Source organism: Oryzias latipes, chromosome 8 (assembly GCF_002234675.1).
Source record: "Oryzias latipes chromosome 8, ASM223467v1".
NCBI classification, from domain to species: Eukaryota; Metazoa; Chordata; class Actinopteri; order Beloniformes; family Adrianichthyidae; genus Oryzias; species Oryzias latipes.
In genome coordinates this window covers 473,604-501,545 of record NC_019866.2, presented here as the reverse complement: position 1 = coordinate 501,545, position 27,942 = coordinate 473,604, and the positions used below count along the sequence as shown (strand labels likewise).

General features: G+C 49.1%; 1 protein-coding gene across 1 annotated transcript; it reads left to right on the top strand.

Moving 5' to 3' along the window:
- The first annotated feature begins 22 nt into the window (after positions 1–22).
- Positions 23–27,707, top strand: rapgefl1 (Rap guanine nucleotide exchange factor like 1). Its single transcript, XM_023957206.1, has 16 exons — positions 23–948; positions 2,557–2,819; positions 13,540–13,618; positions 14,489–14,651; positions 14,961–15,058; positions 15,746–15,858; positions 19,057–19,224; positions 19,322–19,419; positions 19,613–19,735; positions 22,497–22,675; positions 22,843–22,933; positions 23,103–23,153; positions 23,227–23,314; positions 24,768–24,832; positions 25,023–25,077; positions 25,182–27,707. The coding sequence occupies exons 1-16, from the start codon at positions 746–748 to the stop codon at positions 25,304–25,306; spliced, it is 1,962 nt and encodes a 653-aa protein (XP_023812974.1). The 5' UTR covers positions 23–745; the 3' UTR covers positions 25,307–27,707.
- Positions 27,708–27,942: the final 235 nt, after the last annotated feature.

Genomic DNA, 27,942 nt, shown 5'->3' with positions numbered 1-27,942 from the left:
TATTTATAATCTTTGAGCTTTGTCGTCAGTGTTGTGGCGCGCGCGCGCGTGTTGGCCCAGTTTCTTTCTAGGTCTCGAAGCTTTTCTGAAGTCTCGCGATATTTTCGGTCTCGCTGTCGTCAGGGATTTTTCCGTTTTCATCAATTTTACACCGCAGACAAACGCACCTGCGCGCGCCTGCGAGAGCACGCGCAAATGCAGCAGATCTGCGCGGGGAGGGCGGGGAAGCGCGCGCACTCGCGAACACTTTCTATCATTCAGAGAAGAGAGGCGGGAGCGCTGATCCACTGAGTGACGGTCCGGACCGTCAAAACCAGAACCGGACCCGATATCGCAAAAAGCGAAGCGGCGCCAGAGAAACCCCACCGCGCGTGAACGCAGCGCGCGGGCGGTTTAGGTGAGGAGGAAGAACGGAGAGCAGGGAACCGCAGGGCTCACCGCGCGCGCCCGGACCGGACGAGGTTCGGGGCTTCTTTCTCAAAGCGGGTTTTCTCCGGACGCAGCGCGCGTGCAGCGCCCGGTCCCACGCTTACGCCGTTACGCGGCGGCAGCCGGATCCAGACCGCTGCAGATGGGTTAGGACCGGCCGGTTCCGTCCAGAGCCGCACGTCGAACCCCTGAGGGGTCCGCACACACCTGCCCGCGCGACGTGCGCGTCCGTGAGATGTAGAAGCCGCAGAGCCGAACCGCAGGTGCCGCTTCTGTGCGCCAGAACCCGGAGCGTCAGCCAGAACCCAGCAGAACCATGCCGGCTGGGATGAAGCCGCTTGAGAAGTTCCTGAAAAAGCAGACCACCGCGCTGACCCGGGCCGGGGGCTTCGTTGGGGGGGTGGGGGACAAGGCCAGCGGCGGGACCGCGGCGTCCAGGAGGAGGGCCAGCCTGTCCCGGGTCGTCCCGTTCTTCAGGGAGACGTCACCGGAGAGCGGCCACGCGCGGGAGGTCTTCAGGTGGGATATACCTGCATGCGTGAACGCGCGCCGCTGGTGAAAACCCCCAAACTTCATTTACTATCGGGGCTCAGCAGGAGCGGAGCAAAGAGGCAGGCTGGGGTCAGGGGCCCACGTGGGCCCCCGGATCCCCCCAACAGAAAAGGTTCAATTCTGATCGGAACCAAAAACAGGAGGACATTTCTGAGAAAAAACAAACTTTACTAAAAAAGTATTTCGGATGTCAGAGTGAAGAATAGTAATATAGGAGTATTAAGTGACACATGTCAATCAAACGCAACATTTGCTTAAGTTGGTTTGGAGGCTTCATTTATTTATTCACATGTTGAATTTACAAAAGCATTATTTGTGTGTTTGTATAAGCGTGTTTGTGTGTTTGTATAAGCGTGTTTGTGTGTTTGTATAAGCGTGTTTGTGCGTTTGTGTAAGCGTGTTTGTGCGTTTGTGTAAGCGTGTTTGTGTTTGTATGAGCGTGTTTGTGCGTCTGTCTAAGCGTGTTTGTGTGTTTGTATAAGCGTGTTTGTGTGTTTGTCTAAGCGTGTTTGTCTAAGCGTGTTTGTGTGTTTGTATAAACGCGTTTGTGGGTTTGTCTAAGCGTGTTTGTGCGTCTGTCTAAGCGTGTTTGTGCGTTTGTATAAGCGTGTTTGTGTGTTTGTATAAGGGTGTTTGTGTGTTTGTATAAGCGTGTTTGTGCATCTGTATAAACGTGTTTGTGCGTCTGTCTAAGCGCGTTTGTGCGTCTGTTTAAGCGTGTTTGTGTGTTTGTATAAGCGTGTTTGTGTGTTTGTATAAGCGTGTTTGTGTGTTTGTATAAGCGTGTTTGTGCGTCTGTATAAACGTGTTTGTGCGTCTGTCTAAGCGCGTTTGTGCGTCTGTTTAAGCGTGTTTGTGTGTTTGTATAAGCGTGTTTGTGTGTTTGTATAAGCGTGTTTGTGCGTCTGTCTAAGCGCGTTTGTGCGTCTGTTTAAGCGTGTTTGTGTGTTTGTATAAGCGTGTTTGTGTGTTTGTATAAGCGTGTTTGTGCGTCTGTCTAAGCGCGTTTGTGCGTCTGTTTAAGCGTGTTTGTGTGTTTGTATAAGCGTGTTTGTGTGTTTGTATAAACGCGTTTGTGGGTTTGTCTAAGCGTGTTTGTGCGTCTGTCTAAGCGTGTTTGTGCGTTTGTATAAGCGTGTTTGTGTGTTTGTATAAGGGTGTTTGTGTGTTTGTATAAGCGTGTTTGTGCATCTGTATAAACGTGTTTGTGCGTCTGTCTAAGCGCGTTTGTGCGTCTGTTTAAGCGTGTTTGTGTGTTTGTATAAGCGTGTTTGTGTGTTTGTATAAGCGTGTTTGTGTGTTTGTATAAGCGTGTTTGTGCGTCTGTATAAACGTGTTTGTGCGTCTGTCTAAGCGCGTTTGTGCGTCTGTTTAAGCGTGTTTGTGTGTTTGTATAAGCGTGTTTGTGTGTTTGTATAAGCGTGTTTGTGCGTCTGTCTAAGCGCGTTTGTGCGTCTGTTTAAGCGTGTTTGTGCGTCTGTTTAAGCGTGTTTGTGTGTTTGTATAAGCGTGTTTGTGTGTTTGTATAAGCGTGTTTGTTTGTTGGCATAAACATCCTGACCTTTGACCCCGCAGCCCTGACAGCGAGGACCCGCCCTCCTGGCCCTGTGCAGCGGGAACCGGTCTGGTCCCGGTGGCGAGCAGCGCTAACAGCTCCGGTTCTGGAGGCGGGGACGTCCGCAGCCCGTCTCTGTCCAGCGACGAGCAGAACTCAGAGGCCAGCCTGATCGCAGAGACCAGCGGGGGAGGGGGGACCCCCCTCCCCCCCGACACGCCGGACAACCTGGCGCTGGCGGTTCTGGACAGCGTGGCGGGGAAGCGCTTCAGCCACTGCTCAGGTAAGACCCCGCCTCTTTGCCGTCAGTGGGAGGAGCGTTTGATGGAGTCCAATCAGATCTGAAGTTCTTCAGAATCAAGAACGTTGGGTTCTTTCAGGCGGTTCCACGTTCTGGTTCTGCATGGAAATCGCCTTTTACCCACAATCCTCTTGGGAATCACATTCTTTCAGGTCCAGCCCCGCCCCCATTCATTCGTGTTTTTCTCGTTGAAATGAAGCGGTTGAGTCCCAGGAACCAGAAGTTCTGGTTCTACATTCAGGGTTAGAACCATCGGATCCACGTTGAGCCTAGTTTCTCAGGAAGGAAGGTTCTGGATCATTCATGAGGCAGGAAAGCTGCAGGAACCGAGTCGGAGACCTTCAGCAGGACCAGAACCAGCTTGAAAAGTGATGGATCTCACAGGAGAACCTCAGTGCAGCAGCACAAAAAGAACCGGAAATGGTTCTGGTTTCTGTCCCGAAAACCAAAACCTTCTGCAGAAATTCTTTCAGGAGAACCAGTTTGTGTGAAAAAAGGTCTTTTTGACCTTGAAGTACCTGTGGGGACTGGACTGGACCACAAGAGGAACGAAGGACGCAGAGGTTCTGAAAAAGAAGAACCCAAAATGCGGTTCTGGTTCTTTAAGTTTTTGTCAAATTGAAAGCAAAGAGTCAGATGGACACGAAGACGTTGGAACAAACTAAAAGACATGGAACCAGGAGAACCTGGACAGAACCGACACGCTCCATCTCTGCAGGACGGAACATCAGAACTCCAGGTGTTGCTGCTGGGTCTGCAGAACCAGAACCAGTGACGCCGGTCTGGGATCAGCTCACAGCTGCTCCTATGGAAAGGTCCGGCGTGGAGGCGGGCAGCGGCCCAGGCCGGCGTTCTCCCTCACGCTTCTCCGCTGCAGAAACCATAACCACATCCACGCTCTGCCTAAGCCCCGCCCCCTCGGCCGTTTGGGCTCAGACTCTCACCTGTCTGGTTCTACCTGCTGCGGTGCGGCACGCTCGCCCCCGTGGGACGATTTCCAGAGAAGTCTTCATCATCATGAAGGCCTGGTTTAAAGCCCCACACCGCTGTGACCTTTGACCTGCAGGAGCGTGCACGCTGCCCCGTGCTCCTGCTCAGTGTTTGTCAGTGTTTGGAAGAGGAGCCGCCCGCCTCTTACGTAACGCCTCGGCGTGCCGAGGGCCGGGCGTGCTCAGACAGGAGTTCAGGCGCGGCGGCGTCACGCCATGGAGATGAATGTCAGTCTGACTGGTGGGTGTGGCTCCAGACCAACGTACGGCCAGGAATGAGGCGCTCGCCGCAGTTTGTGTTTGAAACCTAAAAAACAAACGGAGGAACCGCCCAATCAGGAAGCCCCGCCCCCATGGTGACGTCAGAACTTCAGGAGTCGATGGTTCAGCGCCGGAACGGCTCATTCAGAAGCTTTGCTGCTGTGTTCCATGGAAAGAAGCGTCAGGAGTAGCTCGTTCTAAAAGTAATGGGATTACTTTATGCCTCAGGGCATTACTCCGTAATATTAGTAATTCTCTATTTAGTACAAGTACGATTCTGAAATTCTAAAAACCATAGGAAGTCCAGATCCCTGAAGCAGCAGACAGAACCTTCTCTATTCTGTCCTTTAGACTGGAAGTTCTGGGTACAGAATCGGAGAACCGGGTCGGTTCTCCGATTCTCCGTCAGAACTTTTGAGTACAGTTGAGGGTCGGTTCTCCGGTTCTCCGTCAGAACTTTTGAGTACAGTGGAGGGTCGGTTCTCCGATTCTCCGTCAGAACTTTTGAGTACAGTTGAGGGTCGGTTCTCTGGTTCTCCGTCAGAACTTTTGAGTACAGTGGAGGGTCGGTTCTCCGTCAGAACTTTTGAGTACAGTGGAGGGTCGGTTCTCCGATTCTCCGTCAGAACTTTTGAGTACAGTGGAGGGTCGGTTCTCCGATTCTCCGTCAGAACTTTTGAGTACAGTTGAGGGTCGGTTCTCCGGTTCTCTGTCAGAACTTTTGAGTAAAGTTGAGGGTCGGTTCTCCGATTCTCCGTCAGAACTTTTGAGTACAGTTGAGGGTCGGTTCTCCGGTTCTCCGTCAGAACTTTTGAGTACAGTTGAGGGTCGGTTCTCCGATTCTCCGTCAGAACTTTTGAGTACAGTTGAGGGTCGGTTCTCCGGTTCTCCGTCAGAACCTTTGAGTACAGTTGAGGGTCGGTTCTCCGTCAGAACTTTTGAGTACAGTGGAGGGTTGATTCTCCGTCAGAACTTTTGAGTACAGTGGAGGGTCGGTTCTCCGTCAGAACTTTTGAGTACAGTGGAGGGTCGGTTCTCCGATTCTCCGTCAGAACTTTTGAGTACAGTTGAGGGTCGGTTCTCCGGTTCTCCGTCAGAACTTTCGAGTACAGTGGAGGGTCGGTTCTCCGGTTCTCCGTCAGAACTTTTGAGTACAGTGGAGGGTCGGTTCTCCGATTCTCTGTCAGAACTTTTGAGTACAGTGGAGGGTCGGTTCTCTGATTCTCCGTCAGAACTTTTGAGTACAGTTGAGGGTCGGTTCTCCGTCAGAACTTTTGAGTACAGTTGAGGGTCGGTTCTCCGATTCTCCGTCAGAATTTTTGAGTACAGTTGAGGGTCGGTTTTCTGGTTCTCCGTCAAAACTTTTGAGTACAGTGGAGGGTCAGTTCTCCGTCAGAACTTTTGAGTACAGTGGAGGGTCGGTTCTCGGGTTCTCCGTCAGAACTTTTGAGTACAGTTGAGGGTCGGTTCTCCGATTCTCCGTCAGAACTTTTGAGTACAGTGGAGGGTCGGTTCTCCGTCAGAACTTTTGAGTACAGTGGAGGGTCGGTTCTCCGTCAGAACTTTTGAGTACAGTTGAGGGTCGGTTCTCCGATTCTCTGTCAGAACTTTTGAGTACAGTGGAGGGTCGGTTCTCCGTCAGAACTTTTGAGTACAGTGGAGGGTCGGTTCTCCGATTCTCTGTCAGAACTTTTGAGTACAGTGGAGGGTCGGTTCTCCGTCAGAACTTTTGAGTACAGTTGAGGGTCGGTTCTCCGATTCTCCGTCAGAACTTTTGAGTACAGTTGAGGGTCGGTTCTCCGGTTCTCCGTCAGAACTTTTGAGTACAGTGGAGGGTCGGTTCTCCGATTCTCCGTCAGAACTTTTGAGTACAGTTGAGGGTCGGTTCTCCGGTTCTCCGTCAGAACTTTTGAGTACAGTGGAGGGTCGGTTCTCCGGTTCTCCGTCAGAACTTTTGAGTACAGTGGAGGGTCGGTTCTCCTATTCTCTGTCAGAACTTTTGAGTACAGTGGAGGGTCGGTTCTCCGTCAGAACTTTTGAGTACAGTGGAGGGTCGGTTCTCCGATTCTCTGTCAGAACTTTTGAGTACAGTTGAGGGTCGGTTCTCCGTCAGAACTTTTGAGTACAGTGGAGGGTCGGTTCTCCGATTCTCCGTCAGAACTTTTGAGTACAGTTGAGGGTTGGTTCTCCGTTTCTCCGTCAGAACTTTTGAGTACAGTTGAGGGTCGGTTCTCTGGTTCTCCGGGACAGAATGTGTTCCGTTCTTTAAATGTACAGAAGTCTTTGATCTTTGTCTTCGTTCTCTAGTCCTTGACGTTTTTCTCGATGAAGGTTTGAACTCTGAGTGGAAACAAAAGTGTGAAATGTTCCGTCTGTCTGAGGAACGTCGAGAACGAGTGGCGAGGAGTCGGACTGCCAGAAACACCAGATGTCTTCTGCTGCTGTTAGAACGTAGCTCCTGGTCGCCCGTCTGGTCGTTTTCCTGAAATCAGCCTAAATATTTCCGTCGGACTCTTCAGGACCGTGCGCCGCTCTGGTCGGACGCTCACCTGGAGCGCAGGTGCATTTACACCCAGAGGAACCTTCCGGGTCCTCTGGGTTGCTGGAGCCTATCCCAATCACTGAAGGGGGGGGGGGGGGGGGGGGGGTCAGGTTCACCGGTCAACCGATGAAACATGTTCTGGACTGCTGGGGGAACCCGGACAGAACGCACACAAGAACACAACGCTGGTTGACTGCGTGATGATGTCATCACCATTTGATCAGTTGATGGATGTTTCAAAAACCGACCCTTTGACGAACACCCGAACGCCTCACAGGTCAGAACCCGGGTTTCATCTCTGCAGAAGGCCGCTCCTGCCGGTCCTGGTGTGGGAGGACCACCGAAAGCAAAGAGAAGCTCCGCCCACTCCACTGCTCTTCCTCCTCCTCTTCTCCGTCGGCTTCTCTTGCTGCGAGGACGATGGTGCAGAGTCTGTGCGTCGCTCAGACGTTCAGGAGAGGCTCTCAAACCCTGTTCTCATAGCAACCAGATCTCAACTACACATTTGGAGAAGAGGAGTGGGAGGAGGAGAGATGAAGAGCGGAGGAGGAAAAATGAAAGGATTCGGCTGCAGAACTTTCCTACTGAGAAAGCGTCTGCAGCGACGATCAAATCCCTCCTGTGTTCACACTTTTAAGCAGCTTCTGGGTTGACCGCTGCACCACAGCTGCCCAAACAGAACAGAGAACATGAAAAACTGAGTCCAAAACCCAACACCAAGCAGAACCTGCAGCTTTCAGGGTTCTGGTTCTGGGTTAGCCTCATTATGTGACGCTGGCTCGATGATAGAGACTGCAGAAAGATTCTGGTTCTGATGGGTCCGGATCCACACAAGTGTTTTTCATGCAATGTTCCTCCTTTGTCAGCTTCCACCAGTTCGTCCTCTTCTCTGCCTTCATCATTTCCTCTTCATCACCAGAGTCTTCCTCCACACCACCGTCCCACACTCTCAACCCCCCCCCTGCAGTCAGCTGGGGGGGGGGGGGGTGTTGGTTGGTTCTATGTGCAAAATATCTCTGATTGGATCACAGATTGGATTAGAATAGAACTGTGGAGACGGTCCAGAAAAACTTGATCAGAACCAATCACGACGAGCAGAACTGTCTAGAGACCCGGAAACCAGTTCTGTTGTAACCCCAGAACCCTGCAGCAGAGAGAGAACGGGATTCTATTGCTGTTATGGAGCGGTGGAGCGGGCGACCGGTCCTGTTCACGCCGTCTACGCTTGACGTAAAACCAGAGCAGTAGTGACCCGCCGGTCTCCATCAGAAAGAACCTTTGATCCGGATGAGTCGGATCGGGTCAGAGTGTTCTGAACGGCGTGTTTACAGGACGCATTTTTATTCTGACCAGGCGTTTACTCCGATTACTTTTGTCCATGTAACTGCAGACCTCCGTCAGATTAACCCGTCTACACAAGATGTAGTCCATCTATGGGGCGGCTGTGGTGCAGCGTTAAGGCGGTCGACCTTTGATCAGAAGGTTGCAGGTTTGATTGCTGCCATGTGTGGAAGTGCCCTTGGGCAACACGCTGAACCCCACATTGCCTCTGGTGGTTATATTTTGGCGCCAGAGTTCAGCAGCAGAGCCGCCGTCAGTGTCTGAACGGGACGGTAGAAACACGCCACACGCCTTCCTGTCCCTCCATGTTCCCGCCTCTTCTTAGAGAACGTTCTGAGGAAACGCTGCACAAATGCACACATCTCTGCTTCCATGTACTGGAAGTTTCCATCCGTCTTCTGGAGACCTTAAAACATTTTAGAAACCCATAGATCCAGGATGCATCCATAGTGGTTTCATAATCCCTAAAGATTCCCGCCTTTACTGCGGAGTCTCAGACGTCATTCTGGTGTGATCGGTCCAGAGGAGGCCGCTCCACCACCGAGCACAGAGGTTTCAGACGGGGATTAAAATCCACACCTTTGATGATGTGACAGTTGCTTTATTTTGAAAGGATCCTGATCTAGGTCATTCTGTGGAATCATGGGAACGTTTGGAACGGGAAGCAGCCAGTTCTCCTGAAGCAGAAACCTTTAGACCTTGTTTTCCTCCATCCAGGCGGTTCCTCTGCTCCTCCAACGTTCGGACTCCGTGTTCTCCCTCTCTGCGTGTCCTCGCATTATTTCCAGCTGGCTGATCCTGTCAGCTGAGTGTAAGCTTTGTCACGTACAACAAGCGGCGTTTCACAGAACAAATCCACACAAACCAAACCAGAACGTGTCTGCAGGACGGCAGCAGACCAGAGTGTGGGTTCTCTGCTGGCAGCCCATCGTTGGGTCAATGGGACCATTAAGGTTCATCCAGCATTTTCTATAATGATGGTTTCTGGAGGTATCAATCTGCAGTCTATCCACCAAAGGTCATTTGATTCTTTTCTGTATTGCTTCACTGGTTTTGATTTTGGATCATCCTGATTTAGTCTGGATTCCGTCCCGATTTAGTCTGGATTTTGTCCCAATTTAGTCTGGATTCCATCCTGATTTAGTCCCGATTTAGTCTGGAGTCCAACCCGATTTAGTTTGGAATCCGTCCCGATTTAGTCTGGAGTCAGACCCAATTTAGTCTGGAATCCGTCCCGATTTTGTCTGGATTCCGTCCTGATTTAGTCCCGATTTAGTCTGGAGTCCGACCCGATTTAGTCTGGAATCCGTCCCGATTTTGTCTGGATTCCGTCCTGATTTAGTCCCGATTTAGTCTGGAGTCCGACCCAATTAAGTCTGGAGTCCGACCCGATTTAGTCTGGATTCCGACCCGATTTAGTCTGGAGTCCGACCCGATTTAGTCTGGAGTCCGACCCGATTTAGTCTGGAGTCCGACCCGATTTAGTCTGGAGTCCGACCCGACTTAGTCTGGAATCCGTCCCGATTTAGTCTGGACTTTGTCCCGATTTAGTCTGGATTCCGTCCCGATTTAGTTTGCAGTCCGTCCCAATTTAGTCTGGATTCCGTCCCGATTTAGTCTGGAGTCCGACCCGATTTAGTCTGCAGTCCGTCCCAATTTAGTCTGGATTCCGTCCCCATTTAGTCTGGATTCCATCCCGATTTAGTCTGGAGTCCCACCCGATTTAGTCTGGACTTTGTCCCGATTTAGTCTGGAGTCCGACCCAATTAAGTCTGGAGTCCGACCCGATTTAGTCTGGATTCCGTCCCGATTTAGTCTGGAGTCCGACCCGATTTAGTCTGGAGTCCGACCCGATTTAGTCTGGAATCCGTCCCGATTTTGTCTGGATTCCGTCCCGATTTAGTCCCGATTTAGTCTGGAGTCCGACCCGATTTAGTCTGGAATCCGTCCCGATTTTGTCTGGATTCCGTCCTGATTTAGTCCCGATTTAGTCTGGAGTCCGACCCAATTAAGTCTGGAGTCCGACCCGATTTAGTCTGGATTCCGACCCGATTTAGTCTGGAGTCCAACCCGATTTAGTCTGGAATCCGTCCCGATTTAGTCTGGAGTCCGACCCGATTTAGTCTGGAGTCCGACCCGACTTAGTCTGGAATCCGTCCCGATTTAGTCTGGAGTCCGACCCGATTTAGTCTGGAGTCCGACCCGACTTAGTCTGGAATCCGTCCCGATTTAGTCTGGACTTTGTCCCGATTTAGTCTGGATTCCGTCCCGATTTAGTTTGCAGTCCGTCCCAATTTAGTCTGGATTCCGTCCCGATTTAGTCTGGAGTCCGACCCGATTTAGTCTGCAGTCCGTCCCAATTTAGTCTGGATTCCGTCCCCATTTAGTCTGGATTCCATCCCGATTTAGTCTGGAGTCCCACCCGATTTAGTCTGGACTTTGTCCCGATTTAGTCTGGAGTCCGACCCAATTAAGTCTGGAGTCCGACCCGATTAAGTCTGGATTCCGTCCCGATTTAGTCTGGAGTCCGACCCGATTTAGTCTGGAGTCCGACCCAATTTAGTCTGCCGTCCGTCCCAATCTAGTCTGGATTCCGTCCCGATTTAGTCTGGATTCCATCCCGATTTAGTCTGGATTTTGTCCCAATTTAGTCTGGACTTTGTCCTAATTTAGTCTGGACTTTGTCCCGATTTAGTCTGGAGTCCGACCCGATTTAGTCTGGAGTCCGACCCGATTTAGTCTGGATTCCGTCCCGATTTAGTCTGGATTCGTCCCGATTTAGTCTGGAGTCCGACCCGATTTAGTCTGGAGTCCGACCCGACTTAGTCTGGAATCCATCCCGATTTAGTCTGGAGTCCGACCCGATTTAGTCTGGAGTCCGACCCGACTTAGTCTGGAATCCGTCCCGATTTAGTCTGGACTTTGTCCCGATTTAGTCTGGATTCCGTCCCGATTTAGTTTGCAGTCCGTCCCAATTTAGTCTGGATTCCGTCCCGATTTAGTCTGGAGTCCGACCCGATTTAGTCTGCAGTCCGTCCCAATTTAGTCTGGATTCCGTCCCCATTTAGTCTGGATTCCATCCCGATTTAGTCTGGATTCCGTCCTGATTTAGTCCCGATTTAGTCTGGAGTCCGACCCGATTTAGTCTGGAATCCGTCCCGATTTTGTCTGGATTCCGTCCTGATTTAGTCCCGATTTAGTCTGGAGTCCGACCCAATTAAGTCTGGAGTCCGACCCGATTTAGTCTGGATTCCGACCCGATTTAGTCTGGAGTCCAACCCGATTTAGTCTGGAATCCGTCCCGATTTAGTCTGGAGTCCGACCCGATTTAGTCTGGAGTCCGACCCGACTTAGTCTGGAATCCGTCCCGATTTAGTCTGGACTTTGTCCCGATTTAGTCTGGATTCCGTCCCGATTTAGTTTGCAGTCCGTCCCAATTTAGTCTGGATTCCGTCCCGATTTAGTCTGGAGTCCGACCCGATTTAGTCTGCAGTCCGTCCCAATTTAGTCTGGATTCCGTCCCCATTTAGTCTGGATTCCATCCCGATTTAGTCTGGAGTCCCACCCGATTTAGTCTGGACTTTGTCCCGATTTAGTCTGGAGTCCGACCCAATTAAGTCTGGAGTCCGACCCGATTAAGTCTGGATTCCGTCCCGATTTAGTCTGGAGTCCGACCCGATTTAGTCTGGAGTCCGACCCGATTTAGTCTGCCGTCCGTCCCAATCTAGTCTGGATTCCGTCCCGATTTAGTCTGGATTCCATCCCGATTTAGTCTGGATTTTGTCCCAATTTAGTCTGGACTTTGTCCTAATTTAGTCTGGACTTTGTCCCGATTTAGTCTGGAGTCCGACCCGATTTAGTCTGGAGTCCGACCCGATTTAGTCTGGATTCCGTCCCGATTTAGTCTGGATTCGTCCCGATTTAGTCTGGAGTCCGACCCGATTTAGTCTGGAGTCCGACCCGACTTAGTCTGGAATCCATCCCGATTTAGTCTGGAGTCCGACCCGATTTAGTCTGGAGTCCGACCCGACTTAGTCTGGAATCCGTCCCGATTTAGTCTGGACTTTGTCCCGATTTAGTCTGGATTCCGTCCCGATTTAGTTTGCAGTCCGTCCCAATTTAGTCTGGATTCCGTCCCGATTTAGTCTGGAGTCCGACCCGATTTAGTCTGCAGTCCGTCCCAATTTAGTCTGGATTCCGTCCCCATTTAGTCTGGATTCCATCCCGATTTAGTCTGGAGTCCCACCCGATTTAGTCTGGACTTTGTCCCGATTTAGTCTGGAGTCCGACCCAATTAAGTCTGGAGTCCGACCCGATTTAGTCTGGATTCCGTCCCGATTTAGTCTGGAGTCCGACCCGATTTAGTCTGGAGTCCGACCCGATTTAGTCTGCCGTCCGTCCCAATCTAGTCTGGATTCCGTCCCGATTTAGTCTGGATTCCATCCCGATTTAGTCTGGATTTTGTCCCAATTTAGTCTGGACTTTGTCCCAATTTAGTCTGGACTTTGTCCCGATTTAGTCTGGAGTCCGACCCGATTTAGTCTGGAGTCCGACCCGATTTAGTCTGGATTCCGTCCCGATTTAGTCTGGATTCGTCCCGATTTCCTGAAGGATCTTCTTTGGAGTTCATTTTGGGATTTCAGTTTAAATCCCATCAAACCTGAATTGTCCTTTAGGTGTGTCTCTGTGATGGACGGGATAAATAAATGTGCCGGATAAGCCCCGCCCAGCTGGGATAGGCTCCAGCAACCCCATGACCCTAAACAGAATCAAGTGGTTTATGAATGGATGAACGGTTCTGGTTAGAACTGTGGCTCTGGTTAGAACCTTGGTTCTGGTTAGAACCGTGGTTCTGGTTAGAACTGTGGTTCTGGTTAGTTCTGTGGTTCTGGTCACACGTTCGTGTGCATGCCTGCGTATCAAACACGTGAAGTAGGCAGGATGGCGGTTCACAGATGGTTCTACAGGTTCTGCAGTGGCAGAAGAACGGTTCCTGCAAGTCCGATCCAGGTTCTGATGAGGAGACGCAGGACAAGCTTCGGACCTGCAGGTTCTGCTGCTGCTCCGATAACTCCTCTGGAAAACCTCACACAGACTTCATCCTGGTCTTCAGTCGTCTTTCCTCAGATTTCCCTCTTCATGCTCTCTCTGTGGCTAACATGGTGTCTCCATGGAAACGGCCTGCAGAGAGGCGGGCCCTCCTGAGACACGCCCACTGCAGCATGCCTCTGCCGGTTTCCTGGATGTGGGTGCAGGTCCGTTCTTACAGCCTCTAACATGTAATCATCTGCTTCCTGCTGCGATCTCAGCGGCGCCGTGTTTAGCCCCCCATGGGGGGGAGGGGGGGTTACCGTGACCACCTGACCTGCTATGATGTAACTGCAGCCTCCACTCGTGGTCACGGTTGGCTTCCTTCATCAGCCTCAGATCCTCGTGGGCTGAAGATGCGTTGGCGTTTGTAGCCGGGGGGGTGGGGGGGCCGCCTGTGAATCCCACAGCTGCTATAGAGTGCAGGTGGTGCGTTCAGGGACAGTCTGTTCACCTCAATTCTGTGTTTGTGTCTCTGCAGAAACCCTCCTGGATGACTTCATGCTGACACATCCCATCTTCCTGACAGCCGACAGGCTCCAGCAGGTCCTGCTGCAGCAGTATCCTTCACACACGTGCACGCTCACACGCGCACACTCACACGTGTCCCTGCTGCTGCTGCGTGCAGCCGCTGGTGTCGTGTTGCTGCGGTTTGCAGGTCATGTTTTGTCTGATAGCCGCGCAGGCCCTCTGTTGGCCCCGCCCCCTCCTGTCTGTCTGAACCCGGGTTCCACGTGAGGCGGTTCTACTTGGGGGTGGAGGGGGGATCAGCAACCTGTCCGCTGGGGGCAGCAGTGAGAGCCTGAGCCTTCAGGGAAGAACGAGCGAAACCTGGAGTCCAGAACCACACAGGGACGGGATGGAACCTTGATGGTCCTCTTAGAACCTAAAGGTTCTAACAGAATGATCCGCTGGACCACAGCCAGGATGTTCCTCTGACCAGAGTTCTCCTCCCCAGAACTCTGAAGGGATCTAGAGTGTTCTTCTCCTGTAGACGGAACCGACCCGGTTCCCCTTCTTGAAGAGAGGAACCGCCAGTTTGGGTCGGCCAGTCCAGAAGATCTCAGCCAGCGTGTGGCCCCAGTGTGCCTCAAAGCATGATGGGTAAACTTCTGTTTCACGTGTGGGGCAGAGGAGGAAGAGCTTTGATGAAGATCAGGAGGCACGCTGTGATGAAGGTGATGTGTGGGCGGAGTCATGTTCAGGTGAAGGACAGATGATGTTTCTCTGACATCATGAGGCGTGCTGCAGCTACTGGAGACATGCTCTCTGGGAATCATGGGAAATGTAGTTCTCAGCCCACACGATGGTCAAAAGTGAAAGAGGAGAAAAGGTGAAGAAGCTGTGTTTGGGGGGGGGGGTCGTCACGGCGACTCAAACTCATGTTTGTGTGAACACGGACGTCTTTCCTACTTAACGAGATCCTTCAGATTCAGCGCCGGAGACGAGGGGGGTGGGGGGAGGAGGGACACGGAGGCGACACTGAGCGCCACCGAGAGGAAGCAGGCGGTGCTGCAGGTGGCGTTCAGGTACCTGGACACCTACAGAGAGCTCCTGCAGGAGGAGGGGGAACGCAGCAACAGCTTCCCCAAGGTAACCCCCCCACACACATAGACACCCCCCCAATTACACCAATTAAAAGAGAACAATTATCCTGCGTGGGAGGAAGTTCACCTTCAGCGCTTCACTGATGTACGCTGACGCACAGCCGGGTCAGAACCCGCTGGAAGAGAGAGGGACGGCGGTCCAACGACCACAGAGCTAAAACTGCTGCGTTCAGGGTTAAAATAAGGGATTCATTTCAAGTGCTGCCCCCCTGTGTCCACCAGCAGTACCACACCTGCTTACAGTGAAACTGGGTCAGAACCTCTGATCTTAACCTGGAGTTCTGTTTGTGTGAAGGAACTGTGCAGGAACGCACTGCAGGACCTGAGCCAACATCCAGAACTGGTGGAAGATGTTCTGAAGCTGCAGAGGTGGACGGAGATCCTGCACTGCCCGTAAGACACAAAACTCAGCACACAGACACCACAGCACAACACACAGACACGACAAACGACACACTGACACGACAAACGACACACAGACACGACAAACGACACACAGACACGACAAACGACACACAGACACGACAAACGACACACTGACAAGACAAACGACACACCGACACGACAAACGACACACTGACAAGACAAACGACACACAGACACGACAAACGACACACTGACACGACAAACGACACACAGACACGACAAACGACACACTGACACGACAAACGACACACTGACAAGACAAACGACACACTGACACGACAAACGACACACTGACACGACAACACAACACACTGACAACACTGCCACGACAACACAACACACTGACACCACAGCACAACACACTGACAACACTGCCACGACAACACAACACACTGACACACAGACACACACAGAACATTTGTCTGAAGCTGAAGTTTGGATTCTGTTGGTTTGATGTCTGCGTCTGGACGAACAGATTCCTCTCTGCTACGTCGTACGTCTACGTTCAGGTAGCAGCAGGTGTGTTTTTGTGGCAGAGAAGTGAAGCTGTGGAAATCTGTGACGTCTTTAGCACAGAGTCCCCCCCCCAAACAAATCGGTGTCCTCGTGCATCACAAACATGTAACCCCCCCCCCCCCCCCCCTTACGTTGCAGCTCTGCAGAGGAGAGGGAGAGCAGGAAGAAGCAGGTCCGTCCGCTTTTCCGCCACTTCCGCCGCATCGACGCCTGTCTGCAGCCCAGAGAGGCGTTCAGGGGCTCTGATGAGAGTATGGAAATCACACACACACACTCATACTGCAGTCTGTGCACCAGTACAAAACACACAACGCTTGTGTTCCAACTAGGGCTGTGACGATCACCGCATCACCTCACTTTTTTTTTTTTTGTGAAAGTTCAGCATATGCTGCGTGATTGGAACTATAATAAACACATTAAACACGTTCATCTTTGCTAATAATTTCCTTTTTCTGCTAGTCCTGTGTGCAGACTTTCCTTCTTTCCTTCAGACTATTCTCTCCTTTACGAAGCCCTTGTCCTGACATTAAGATATTAAAATGTATCTTGTTCCCTCAGATTATTATCTCGTTCGTACGAAATACTACTCCGTTCCCTCGAAATGATTAACTCGTGCGAACGCAATAATTATGTCGTTCGAACGCAATAATTATTCACGTCATAAGTCATTCAGGCGGATATCCTCTCTGTACGCCGGCAAAAGCCGCTTTCAGTGGTAACTTCCGTGTCTCTGTGACCCATATTTGTTCAAAAGGAACACGAAGAACAAAAATGATCACTTTATTACCGTCTCAATGAATATAAGAAAAATATCAAAAGATTTACAGGGCTCCAGACTAACTTTTTTCACTAGGAGCACAGTGGCCCCTAACTGAAAATTTTAGGGGCACAACCAGAAAATTTAGGGGCGCATACCGTAAATCAACATGCTAACCAAATCTACTAATTTCCACTGTATTACTAATAAATACTTTAATAATAGATGCAGAAATTACAATGTGCTGTTTCAAATTCAGTGTCACATTTTATTCTGCACTTTTGAAGATGCAACAAGAAGGTAAACTGACAGCAGCATCGCTGTCATGACAGTACAAATAAGTAAAGAAAACGGATGGAAATTTATCTTTGTGACACCAAATAGGTGCAGCCAAGATGCACAACAAGCGTGTTTGAGATCACCCAGGTGAACTCAACGCTGCGCAGATCACCTGGTGTGAGACATATATTTTTGTTTTTGCTCCAACATCACCTGTCAATCATCACAAAAATATCGCGAGAAAGGGGTGGGAGCAAGGGGCAAACCTACCCGGACACAGCTGGAAACTAGAGACTACAAAACAATGCATTATGGGACATGTGTCCTGATGGTTTTTGTAGTGGAGTGATTAATTAAAATAATTTAAAATACCAATTCATTAAAAAAGGCTACATACATCACAAAACATTAAAATATTCATAAAATATATAATAACACAGATCATACTAAGGGGGAGAATAATATTAAAACTAAATTGAATGTTAAGGACAACTCCAACTTCCTGTTCTCCTTCAGTCTCGCTGCAGATTCGCTTTCATCTCACAGCCCCCCCCGCCTGGTGTCCCCAATGATCCAGGCGAGGTGCTGGTTCATCTCAAACACGTCTATCGTTGCATTTTCCCCACGTATTTTCAGTGAGTCTAAAACTAATGTTGTTTTTGCTCGAGCGTGTTTAAAGTTCAAGCCCCGTTAGCTGTCACGCATGTAGGTGTGGGACATTTATTCTCCTCAGCTGACCCGACTCCCGCGGGACGGGAGCGGTGTGCTGCCGTAACCCGTTTGATGCGCCGCCGTAACCGTAACCAAAACCTAAACCTTCCTCCGGTTCTGTGCGGCCCAGAGAAAAGTTCAGCACGGACTGCATACACTAGCCGCAGGTGGGAAGAACGAATCAATAGTTCGCTTATTCGTAGCTCAGACACACACATATCAGGTTGTGATGATTACTTCCCACAGATGTTTACGCGCGCTCGATTATCTCTAGGCCCCTCCCCCTCCACGCATTTAGCCACTCACAGTGGCTTTCCCTATTCTTCTCACACGCAGTGGCCGCCTCACAGACGGGCATCACGCGAGTGTGTGCTCGTGTTTAATGAATATGTGCGCGAGTGCGTGTGTCTGCCTGCGTGCGTGTGCGCTCGCGTCTCATTGATTATTTCATTGATCATTGACGTGCCCCTTCAACGTTTGATGTATAAAAAAATACGTAGGGTGGGGGAGGCAAATTTACTGGTCGCACATGTGTGACTGGATGTAAAATTCAGTCGCACACTCTCAAATTTTGGTCGCAAAATGCGACCAAATGGTCGGAGTCTGGAGCCCTGATTTATGATAACTAGGCTGCTTTGTCATACGATAGCTCCTGCTAGGCTACTACTAGCGCCGCCGCAGAGCTCTTTGATGTATGCTGGCATTTCAAAGTCAAAGTCAGGTTTATTTGTCAATTTCTTCACATGTGTTTGACATGCAAAGGAATCGAAATTACGTTTCTCACTGTCCCGTGGGTAGACATAACAGTAAAGTGCAGATGCACAACAAAGAAACAGGCCTAATTTCTAAGTAATGATAAATAATAAAATGTGAAAACAAGGTGCAGGTTGTTTAAAGCAACATGAGCCAACAGTGTGCATTTACAGGTAGTGTGCTGGGAGGTACACTAGTTGTAGGTAAGGTAGTACCTTATGGCAACTGGCTGGTCTGTTGACAGACAGACAGCTGATATTGTAGTTTAGGGTCGAATAGGAATAATAATATTCAGGACTTGTATTTGATTAACTTTAGCAGTCAGTCACTTTACATTCGAATGCTATTAGGCTACATGCTAACTAACTAGCCGATCATTTATCCTGTTTATACAGGGGTATACAGCGATGAATAAAGGCCTCCTGCCCCGCGTTCTTCATGGGTGTCAGGCTTCACGGCTACCGGAGAGGTGACAGAGTGTCTGCAGTCTCTTTATTACTGGGCAATATAGAATATTCTGAGAAGATGTCTGTACTAGAGAGCACAGGTGAAACTTGCGTGCAGCTCCAGAGCGGTCCGCTGCAGAGGAATCAACACGCACCCCCAACACACAGTCACAGTCAATCTACAACACCTATGTAGGCTATATAGTTAGTTCATTAGCTAGATAGGTAGTAGTTAGTTGTTACTGTTATTTGTTAATAAAGAAAAGACGTTGTATTTATTTCTGATGCGGCCGCCAGGGGAGTTTTGAGGGGGGGGGGCTGCGGTTAACCACGACACCGCGCCCCCTGGTGGTTCATCACCGCGGTTATCAAAAATCCGACACGTCACAGCTCTAGTTCCAACTCAACACACCTGCAGCTCAACTCATGTCCTCTAGAGGGAGACAGAGTCTGGACAAAAGTCAAGCCTCTGTGTGTGTGTGCGTGTGTGTGTGTGTGTGCAGTCTTCTGCAGGGTGTACACCCCCGACCACTCCTACGTCACCATCCGGAGCCGCCTGTCCTGTCGGGTCGGAGAGATTCTGGCTCTGGTCAAAGAGAAGCTACAGTACAGCGAAGATCAGCCGGTTCTGCCCGGAAACCTGGTTCTAGTGGCTGTAACATCAGCAGGAGGTCCGAGACCACACACACACACACACATACACACACACCTACACACACGTGCACACTCTCAGGTTGTGTTAACCGTGGTGAGTTTGTGTGTTTCCAGAGAAAGCGGTGTTTCGTCCGAGCGACGAGGCCGTCTTCACCACGCTGGGCGTCAACACTCACCTGTTCGCCTGCGAACCGTCTGAGCTGGACTCGCTGGTGAGGATCAATCCCATGATGCTTCACAAACACACCTGTTACTGTTGACCTACTGAGAGACAATAGGTCGTAGATTTTCCCTTTAATGTAACTTTTTGGAAAACTCCTGAGGTTCTAGTACCAGACGGTCTGGTTCAGACCTGCACGGTTTCTTCCTCCACGCTTTTTGCTGGAACTTCTTCTTCACCTGCAGCTTCCTCTTCCTGAGGAGATCCACTGGACTCCAGGCGACAGCAAACTCCACGACATGTCAGCCGAGGAGGTCGCCAACCAGCTGGTGGTGTTCGACTGGGAGCTCTTCAGCTGCGTCCACGAGGTACAAGAACCTCCACAGAAAATCACATGTCTGATTTTTAAAGAACTTTTTTGAGATCTGGAGCCTGGCCACTCCAGGACGGTGACATGTTTGAAGCCACTCCTTCGTTACCCGGGCAACGTGTGTTTGGATTGTTGTCCTGCTGAAAGACCCAGCCATGTTTCATCTTCAGTGCTGATGGAAGGTTTTCACTCCAAATCTGACCATTCATGGCCCCATTCATTCTTTCCTTTACACGATTCAGTCGTCCGGGTCCCTTTGCTGAAAAACAGACCCAAACCATGACCCCCCCCCCAGCCTTAGTTTCCTTTGGTCCCAGCTCTCTGCAGGTCATTCACTAGGTCCCCCGTGGGATTCTGGGATCTGTGCTCACTGTTCTTGTGATCATTCTGACCCCACGGAGTGAGATCCTCAGATGGAGGGAGATTCTTAGTGGTCTTGTATGTCTTCCATTTCATAATAATTCATTTCTTCACACCAAGCTGCTCACCTGTTGCAGATTCAGTCTTCCAGCCTGGTGCAGGTCACCAGTCTGGTTTCTGGTGTCCTCAGACAGCTCTTTGGTCTCCATAGTGGAGTTTGGAGTGTGACTGTTGGAGGTTGTGGACAGATGTCTCTATATAGATAACCAGTTCAAACAGGTGTCATTACTACAGGTAACCAGTGGAGGACAGAGGATCCTCTACAGCAGAAGTTACAGGTCTGTGAGAGACAGAAATCTAGCTTATTGTAGATGAACAAATACTTATTTTCCACCATAATTTACAAATAAATTATTTAAAAATCAGACGATGTGATTTTCTGGATTTTTTCTCTCATAGTTGAGGTTTACCTATGATGAAATTGACTCACCTCTGTAAGGGGGGCAGATGCACAATAGGTGGATGACTGATTACTTTGTTCCCCACTGTATGCATGTAGTATGGCCCCTTGTCGCTACCTGCCACCGCGGCCCCCGTTCTGCTAACGGGGTCTAACTGGCTAAGCAGCCGCCTGAGGCCCCTCCCTACCAAGGATCAATGAGTCTAAAAAGGGTATTATGCCAAAGATGCTAATTATGCTAACTATGCTATACTGGCTAACATTGCTAGGATTGTGTTCAGTATCATCAACTAGCTCAAAAAATACATCGCTAAAGATGCTAACCATGCTAGATGGTATTTTATATGAGCAGCTTTTTGTTGGTTTTATCTCCATAGCAACCATTTTATGTTTTGGTCGTCTGAGGATGACGAACGAGTCTATATGATGTTTAGGAGAATATGCCAAAGTAAACTATAGGTTTCCTTGGTAACGGAGGGCTTTTGTTAACCACGCCCACATTCCTAACATTAACTTTTTACAATATTCCGGGGAAAAATGTGTAAGCTACACGGAAACGCTACTTTTGAGAGCTCGCTATGCTAACACAATTCAAAACATACAAACTTTACAACATTTTTTCCCCGGGAGCCTCTTAGTGATGCTCGAGGAGTTACAAGGTGATTGATTGAAATTCCTAGGAGATTAAATTTGTTGAAGGCACTGAAGGTGTTTTTTTGTTTTGTAATTCAAGATGGCGCCCTCTTCCAAAGGTCAAAAGTCAATGAAAGTTGGGTTCTGGTGGTAGACTTAACCTGGCAGCATGTTTGCAAAGTTTTCTTTTTCCAAACTGTGGGAAAATGTAAAATCGCCAAACATGGTGATATGCTTCAACATGGCCGCCAAGCTGAAGCCCCCCCCCCATTTTCAATGTATACAGTAAACCCTTGTTTATCGCGGGGGTTACGTTCCAAAAAGAACCCGTGATAGGCAAAATCCGTGAAGTAGAAACCTCTATTTTTTTTAACAATTATTATACAATTAAATACTCTGTTATACATTGAAAAGAAAGAACAAACCATTTTACAGGCTCAAACATTTGTTTCACAAATCAAAGTACTTTAAAAACGTTTTTTTTTTTCAACAAATAACTTCTGTACTGTCAAATAATAATTTTAATCATCAATGTGAACAGAAGGCTTCAAATCGCGGAGATTAGCCCCGCCCACCGCGACCCGAAGAATTGGATTAAACGGGAGAAAATTTAAAATGATCATGAAAAAAATACAAAGTATAAACGGACAAATAGTGGTTCAGGTGTATTTCAATGCTCTTCAGTCTGAGAAGCTGCAGTGTTTTCTCCTTCTGAAGCCCGCGGTGCAGCTGTGTTTGTTCAGGAGAAGAACATAGTGATTGACAGTTGGTGTTGCTCTTTTTCTATGGGTTTTAGAGAAACTTGAAATTGCAAGGCGATTTGCATGTACGTAATTTGGCAAGCTGTTTTACGTACGTGTACATATTAAACTGCAACATTATTGACGCGCAGGTAGAGAAGAAGCGGAGTGACTTTTTAGCCAATCAGAATGCAGAACACAATGCACGATGCAAATCCGTGAAGTAGCGAAACCGTGTAAAGTAAACCGTGTTATAGCAAGGGATCACTGTATTTCAGTATATTTTGGAGATGCCATTTTGTTTCGTTGGTGTATTTGTAAAAGCTTGTTTTGTCATGGGGGGCTTTAACTAGGTCATAAATGGATCTCCACGGGGTTCTAGGTGTCTGTAAACGTTGGGGAGTTTTTGATGATGTGTGTTTGGGTGGGGGGGCTCAAAGGCACAGTTTGAAGAAGAACCGCTAGAACGTCCGGTTCTCCAGGAGGAACAGACAGTTCTCTACAGAAACAGATCTTCATCAGACGGGGGTCGTGGTCGCTCACGCTGCTTCTCCTGGCTCCTGCAGGTGGAGTTCGTTTGTTACGTGTTCCACGGCGAGCAGTCCCGCTGGCGCCCCCTAAACCTGGAGCTGGTACTGCAGCGCTGCAGTGAGGTGCAGCACTGGGTCGCCACTGAAATCCTGCAGTGTCAGTCTCTGCCGAAGAGGATCCAACTGCTCCGCAAGTTTATCAAGATCGCAGCACTGTGAGTCACTTTCATGAGAACTTTGAATAGAACTTTATCCAGGTGAGAACCGGTCAGGTAGATGTTTGGAAAAGTCCTCATGAACTCTGAAAGGAGTGCACGTTTGTTTTTTGACGCCTTCTTGTTGTGAAATAAAAACTATTCAAAGCTGCATTCCTGCGTTGCAGCTGCAAGCAGCAGCAGGACCTGCTGTCCTTCCTCGCCGTGGTTCTGGGCCTGGACAACCCGGCCGTCAGCAGACTGCGGCTCACCTGGGAGGTAAAGTTACTGCAGAGCTGCAGGTGTTTGCATCCATGAGGACGTTGCAGCATTTGTCCTCATGGTGGCGCTGCTGATAGATGGCTTTAGGATGAACAGATGGGTGAGGAAGGACTTTATGCAGTTGACGAAGTTCTGAAGAACTCTGTGGATGTGGTGTCACCTTCAGGGTCTCCCAGGAAAATTCAGGAAGCAGTTTCAGCTGTTTGAGAGCATTGCTGTGAGTACCTGACGTTCCATCGGAGGCATTTAGATCATGACAAGCAGAACTTCATTGGTTCCTTCTCCCACAGGATCCTTCAAGGAACCACAAGTCCTACAGAGACGTGATCACCAGCCTCAGACCTCCGCTGATCCCCTTCACTCCTCTGCTGCTGAAAGGTGACGAGAAACACAAAGACCTGTCAGCAGGAGGCGGAGCTAAAGATGAGCTTTCACTCTAGATCTGATTAGACCTGAATCTGATTAGATCTGAACCTGATTAGACCTGAATCTGATTAGATCTGAACCTGATTAGACCTGAATCTGATTAGACCAAAACCTGATTAGACCTAAACCTGGTTAGACCTAAATCTGATTAGACCTAAATCTGATTAGACCTGAATCTGATTAGACCTGAATCTGATTAGACCTAAATCTGATTAGATCTGAATCTGATTAGACCTGAATCTGATAAGACCTAAATCTGATTAGACCTAAACCTGATTAGACCTGAATCTGATTAGACCTAAATCTGATTAGATCTGAATCTGATTAGACCTGAATCTGATTAGACCTAAACCTGATAGACCTAAATCTGATTAGACCTAAATCTGATTAGACCTGAATCTGATTAGACCTGAATCTGATTAGACCTAAATCTGATTAGACCTAAACCTGATAGACCTAAACCTGGTTAGACCTAAACCGGATTACACCTAAACTTGGTAAGACCTGAATCTGATTAGACCTAAATTAGATTAGATCTGAATCTGATTAGATCTGAACCTGATTAGACCTGAATCTGATTAGACCTAAATCTGATTAGACCTGAATCTGATTAGACCTAAATTAGATTAGATCTGAATCTGATTATATCTGAATCTGATTAGATCTGAACCTGATTAGATCTGAATCTGATTAGACCAAAACCTGATTAGATCTGAATCTGATTAAACCTGAATCTGATTAGACCTAAATCTGTTTAGACCTAAATCTGATTAGATCTGAATCTGATTAGATCTGAATCTGATTAGACCTGAATCTGATTAGACCTAAATCTGATTAGACCTAAATCTGATTAGATCTGAATCTGATTAGATCTGAATCTGATTAGACCTGAATCTGATTAGACCTAAATCTGATTAGACCTAAATCTGATTAGATCTGAATCTGATCAGATCTGAATCTGATTAGACCTGAATCTGATTAGACCTAAATCTGATTAGATCTGAATCTGATTAGACCTAAATCTGATTAGACCTAAATCTGATTAGATCTGAATCTGATTAGATCTGAATCAAATTAGATCTGAATCTGATTAGACCTGAATCTGATTAGACCTAAACCTGGTTAGACCTAAATCTGATTAGATCTGAATCTGATTATGCTCAAACATGTTTGAGCTTCTGGGTCTGAAAATTTGGATCTGCTGCAGGTTTGCTCCCCACTGCCCGTTCCTGTAGAAAGATGATTAGAAAACCTTTTCCTCATTTTACTTACATATTTTCTAAGTAAAGATAAGGAATGTCCTCACATTTGCCACAAACCCTGACCTCATATGTTGTGATGGGACTGGAACCAGAAACCCCATCAGGGTCAAGTGAAGCTCTGCGGTTTGTGTCCGTTCCTCCAGATCTGACGTTTCTCCACGAGAGCTGCAAGACGTTCCACGGTGACCTGGTGAACTTTGAGAAGATGGTGAGTCTGAAAGGAGGCCGTCTTCGGACGGCAGCGTCCTCTCTTATTTTGGGGGCGTGTCCTTCAGGCTTTTAACGAACAGAAACTTTAGGTTCCTAATTTTCCGGTTCTGGTAGTTCTGTGGTCTTAAACGGTCCATGTGGAGCCAATGAGAAGCTGGACGTCTTGATGTTTTCTTCTTCTTCTGCAGCATAAAGTTGCTGAGATGGTGAGGATTATCCGCCGGTACCGGAGCAGCCAGCTAGGTAACAGCTGCTAACCGCTGGTGTCATGTTGGGATCTGTCGCCTTCTGGTGGCAGAGCTGTGACGCTGCCGCTCAGACACTAACAGGTCTCTTTTTCGTGGTAGCCATGGATACGGAGACGTCCCCCTCCCACCTGCAGACCAAGGCCTACGTGCGACAGCTACAGGTGATCGACAACCAGAACCTGCTGTTCGACATGTCCTGCAAGCTGGAGCCCAAAGACACATAGAGAGGAGGAGGAGGAGGAGGAGGAGCAGCGGTCTGAGCTCCTCTTCCTCGCCTTTCCGGAGCGACCACACAAGACTGGAAACCCGCTTTTATTCTAAAACTCATAGAAGCGGGCCCCTAACCCACGTCTGAACCCAGAGAACTGGATTTGCTGTTGGAGCGACTGACAGTCCTGCTGCAGCCAATCACAGCTCATCTGCAGAGGACGCGAAATGACGGAACCTTCTGGGTTCAGCCCAGGAACCGGTTCCACAATGAGAAACACCGAGCCAAAGCTCCACAACAGGAGCTGATGTCACTCTGGACTGTCTCTGCCCCCTGGAAGAACGAGTACATCCCAAACTCAGACGTGGCGTTTTTATCCAGAAACACGACTTTACTACCTGTTTGCTAAAGAGCACGAAAGCAGGAGAAGAGCCATGATTTACCTTCAACACTACAGAACCGCCGCCGGACAAACTGTGGCGTCCCGCGGGGGCGCTCTCTTCCAGGTTCCATCCTCTCGGACCCTGAATGCACCACGCACTGCTGGTGGGCTGATGACGCGTTCGGGCGCACAGGACAAATGTGTAGATGCTGGTTTTCTACCAAGACCCGAGTCGAGAACGCATCAGATCCAAGCTGGTTCCTAACGTCCGGCCGCACATCTGCCATAAAAATGTGAAATATTGCAAATCTGTTTGGGCTGTGGTTCCGGTCCGTGGGCGCCCCATTTCCCAGCCAGCTGTGGATGACCTCACACTCCGGCTGCCGTCACACCCAACCGACCCGCCGACAACCGGCCGGTTCTGCAGAACGTCTTTGGCAATAACGACAGGAAGTGGATCCAGTCGGCCGAGCCGTCGCATCAACGAAGCACTTTTCGCCAAACCTCAGGGCTCAAAGACATGGAGAGGTTCTGTTTACGCTTTCTTCTCAGTTTCAGTAGAGTTTGGTTCTGTTGAGTCCAGTTGTGCTGCGATCAGTTGGTTCTGTGTTTGTACAGCTGATCCCACTTCAGTCATATTTATATCAATATTGAAAGTTGTTTTTTTGCCGTGACCGTCACCAGAGCCGAGGCCGACCTCAGAACCGAGCCGGGTTCCTGATCCACAGCAGAACAGGTTCTGCAATGTTCTGGTTAAAACATCCTCGCCACACTCATAACGCAGCATTGATCAGTGCAGCTCACAAGTTTGATTCCCGGCTTCTGCGCAGGTGTTTCACCTGAGGTGGACTTGATTGCATCAGAACCGCAGAGGTTTCTGAGCAGAACCGCTGACTGGGTCACGTCATCACTGATGCGCCTTCTAATGCCTGCAGCGGCTCTGAAACGTTCACACACAGATGAATTCATCTACTTTATTTAATTCTTTACCTATTTTCACAAATCATTAAATTTGACGTCCGAGAAGAAATGTGACCAAACGACACCAGACACGCTGTCTGTGGATGAAAGCCACGATGATTGACCTTTGAACTTGTGAGTTCTCAGGAGAAGCTGGAGGGGCTGATGGCGCCAGAACCTCACAGGAGGTCGGTCCTACACCCGCCATGACACCTGAGGTTCCTGCGGTCCTCGGTTCTGGTGATCAGTGAACTTCATTTCCATCTGTATCATAACATCTGCCTGATGAAGCCACGCCCCTCCAGAACCGACTCATCCGGGTTGGATGTGAGTCGATTCTGGACAGAAACGTGTCCAGCAGAACCAGACCTTCCGTCCTCGGGATGAGTCCAGACCCTCAGACTGCAGCGTCTCAGAAGCTGTTTGGACTCGATGGGTTCTGGTTTAGTTGTGGTGGTCTTGATCGGGTCACTTTGGTAAGGTCTGATTCTGGTGGGTCTGAGCGTGGAACCCACTCTGCTGCTGGCTCCCTCAGAACCTCTCCCTAGGTTCTGGGCCTTTCCTCGGATCCCTCCAGAGTTGGAGCTGGAACTCAGGTCCAACTTCTTCTAACCTCAAACTCAGACGTTCTGACCCAAACCGCTCTTCTCTGACCTCACTTCCTGTTCTGAGGATCATCACAGCATCAGCTCAAACTCTGCTGGGACCCGGCGGGCAGGTGGCTGTCCACTCTGCCACCAGCACGCTAACCCCTGTACATACTACAGCCGTGTAAATACGCAAATAGTATCGGAGACTCTATTTTACGTAAGAGAGTGGGCGGAGCTAACTCAAGGAGAACTGTTTGGTGTTTTTATTTGTGATGAAGACTTTCTGAAACCTTTGTTTGCCGGTTCTGTTTTCTATCGGACCTTTCCTCGTTTGCTTTTTGTACAGCAGTGGTTGTTTACATCATAGAGTCCCCTCTTGTGATGCAGTGTGATTGGAGCACAGGTGTGATGGGGCGGGGCTTCATACATTATTGAAACACCGTTGCTTTAAACATGAAAATTAAAGATATAAGATGAAAACAGCAGTGTGTCGAGTTTTCTATTCATGGTTTCTTTTACCTGAACAGCTGACGATGTTTGAAATCATATAAAATATGAATGTTTTGTCACGGAAACTTGGAGAAAAATATTTCATGTTTAGTTTCATCCTGAGAGCAGATTCTGTTTCTGTGAACCTCCATAATCGTAGGAAAGTTTATGCACCGCAGAAACTTTATGAGGCTGCAGATTCTTTCTGACCTTTGGTCAAGGTCCTCCCCC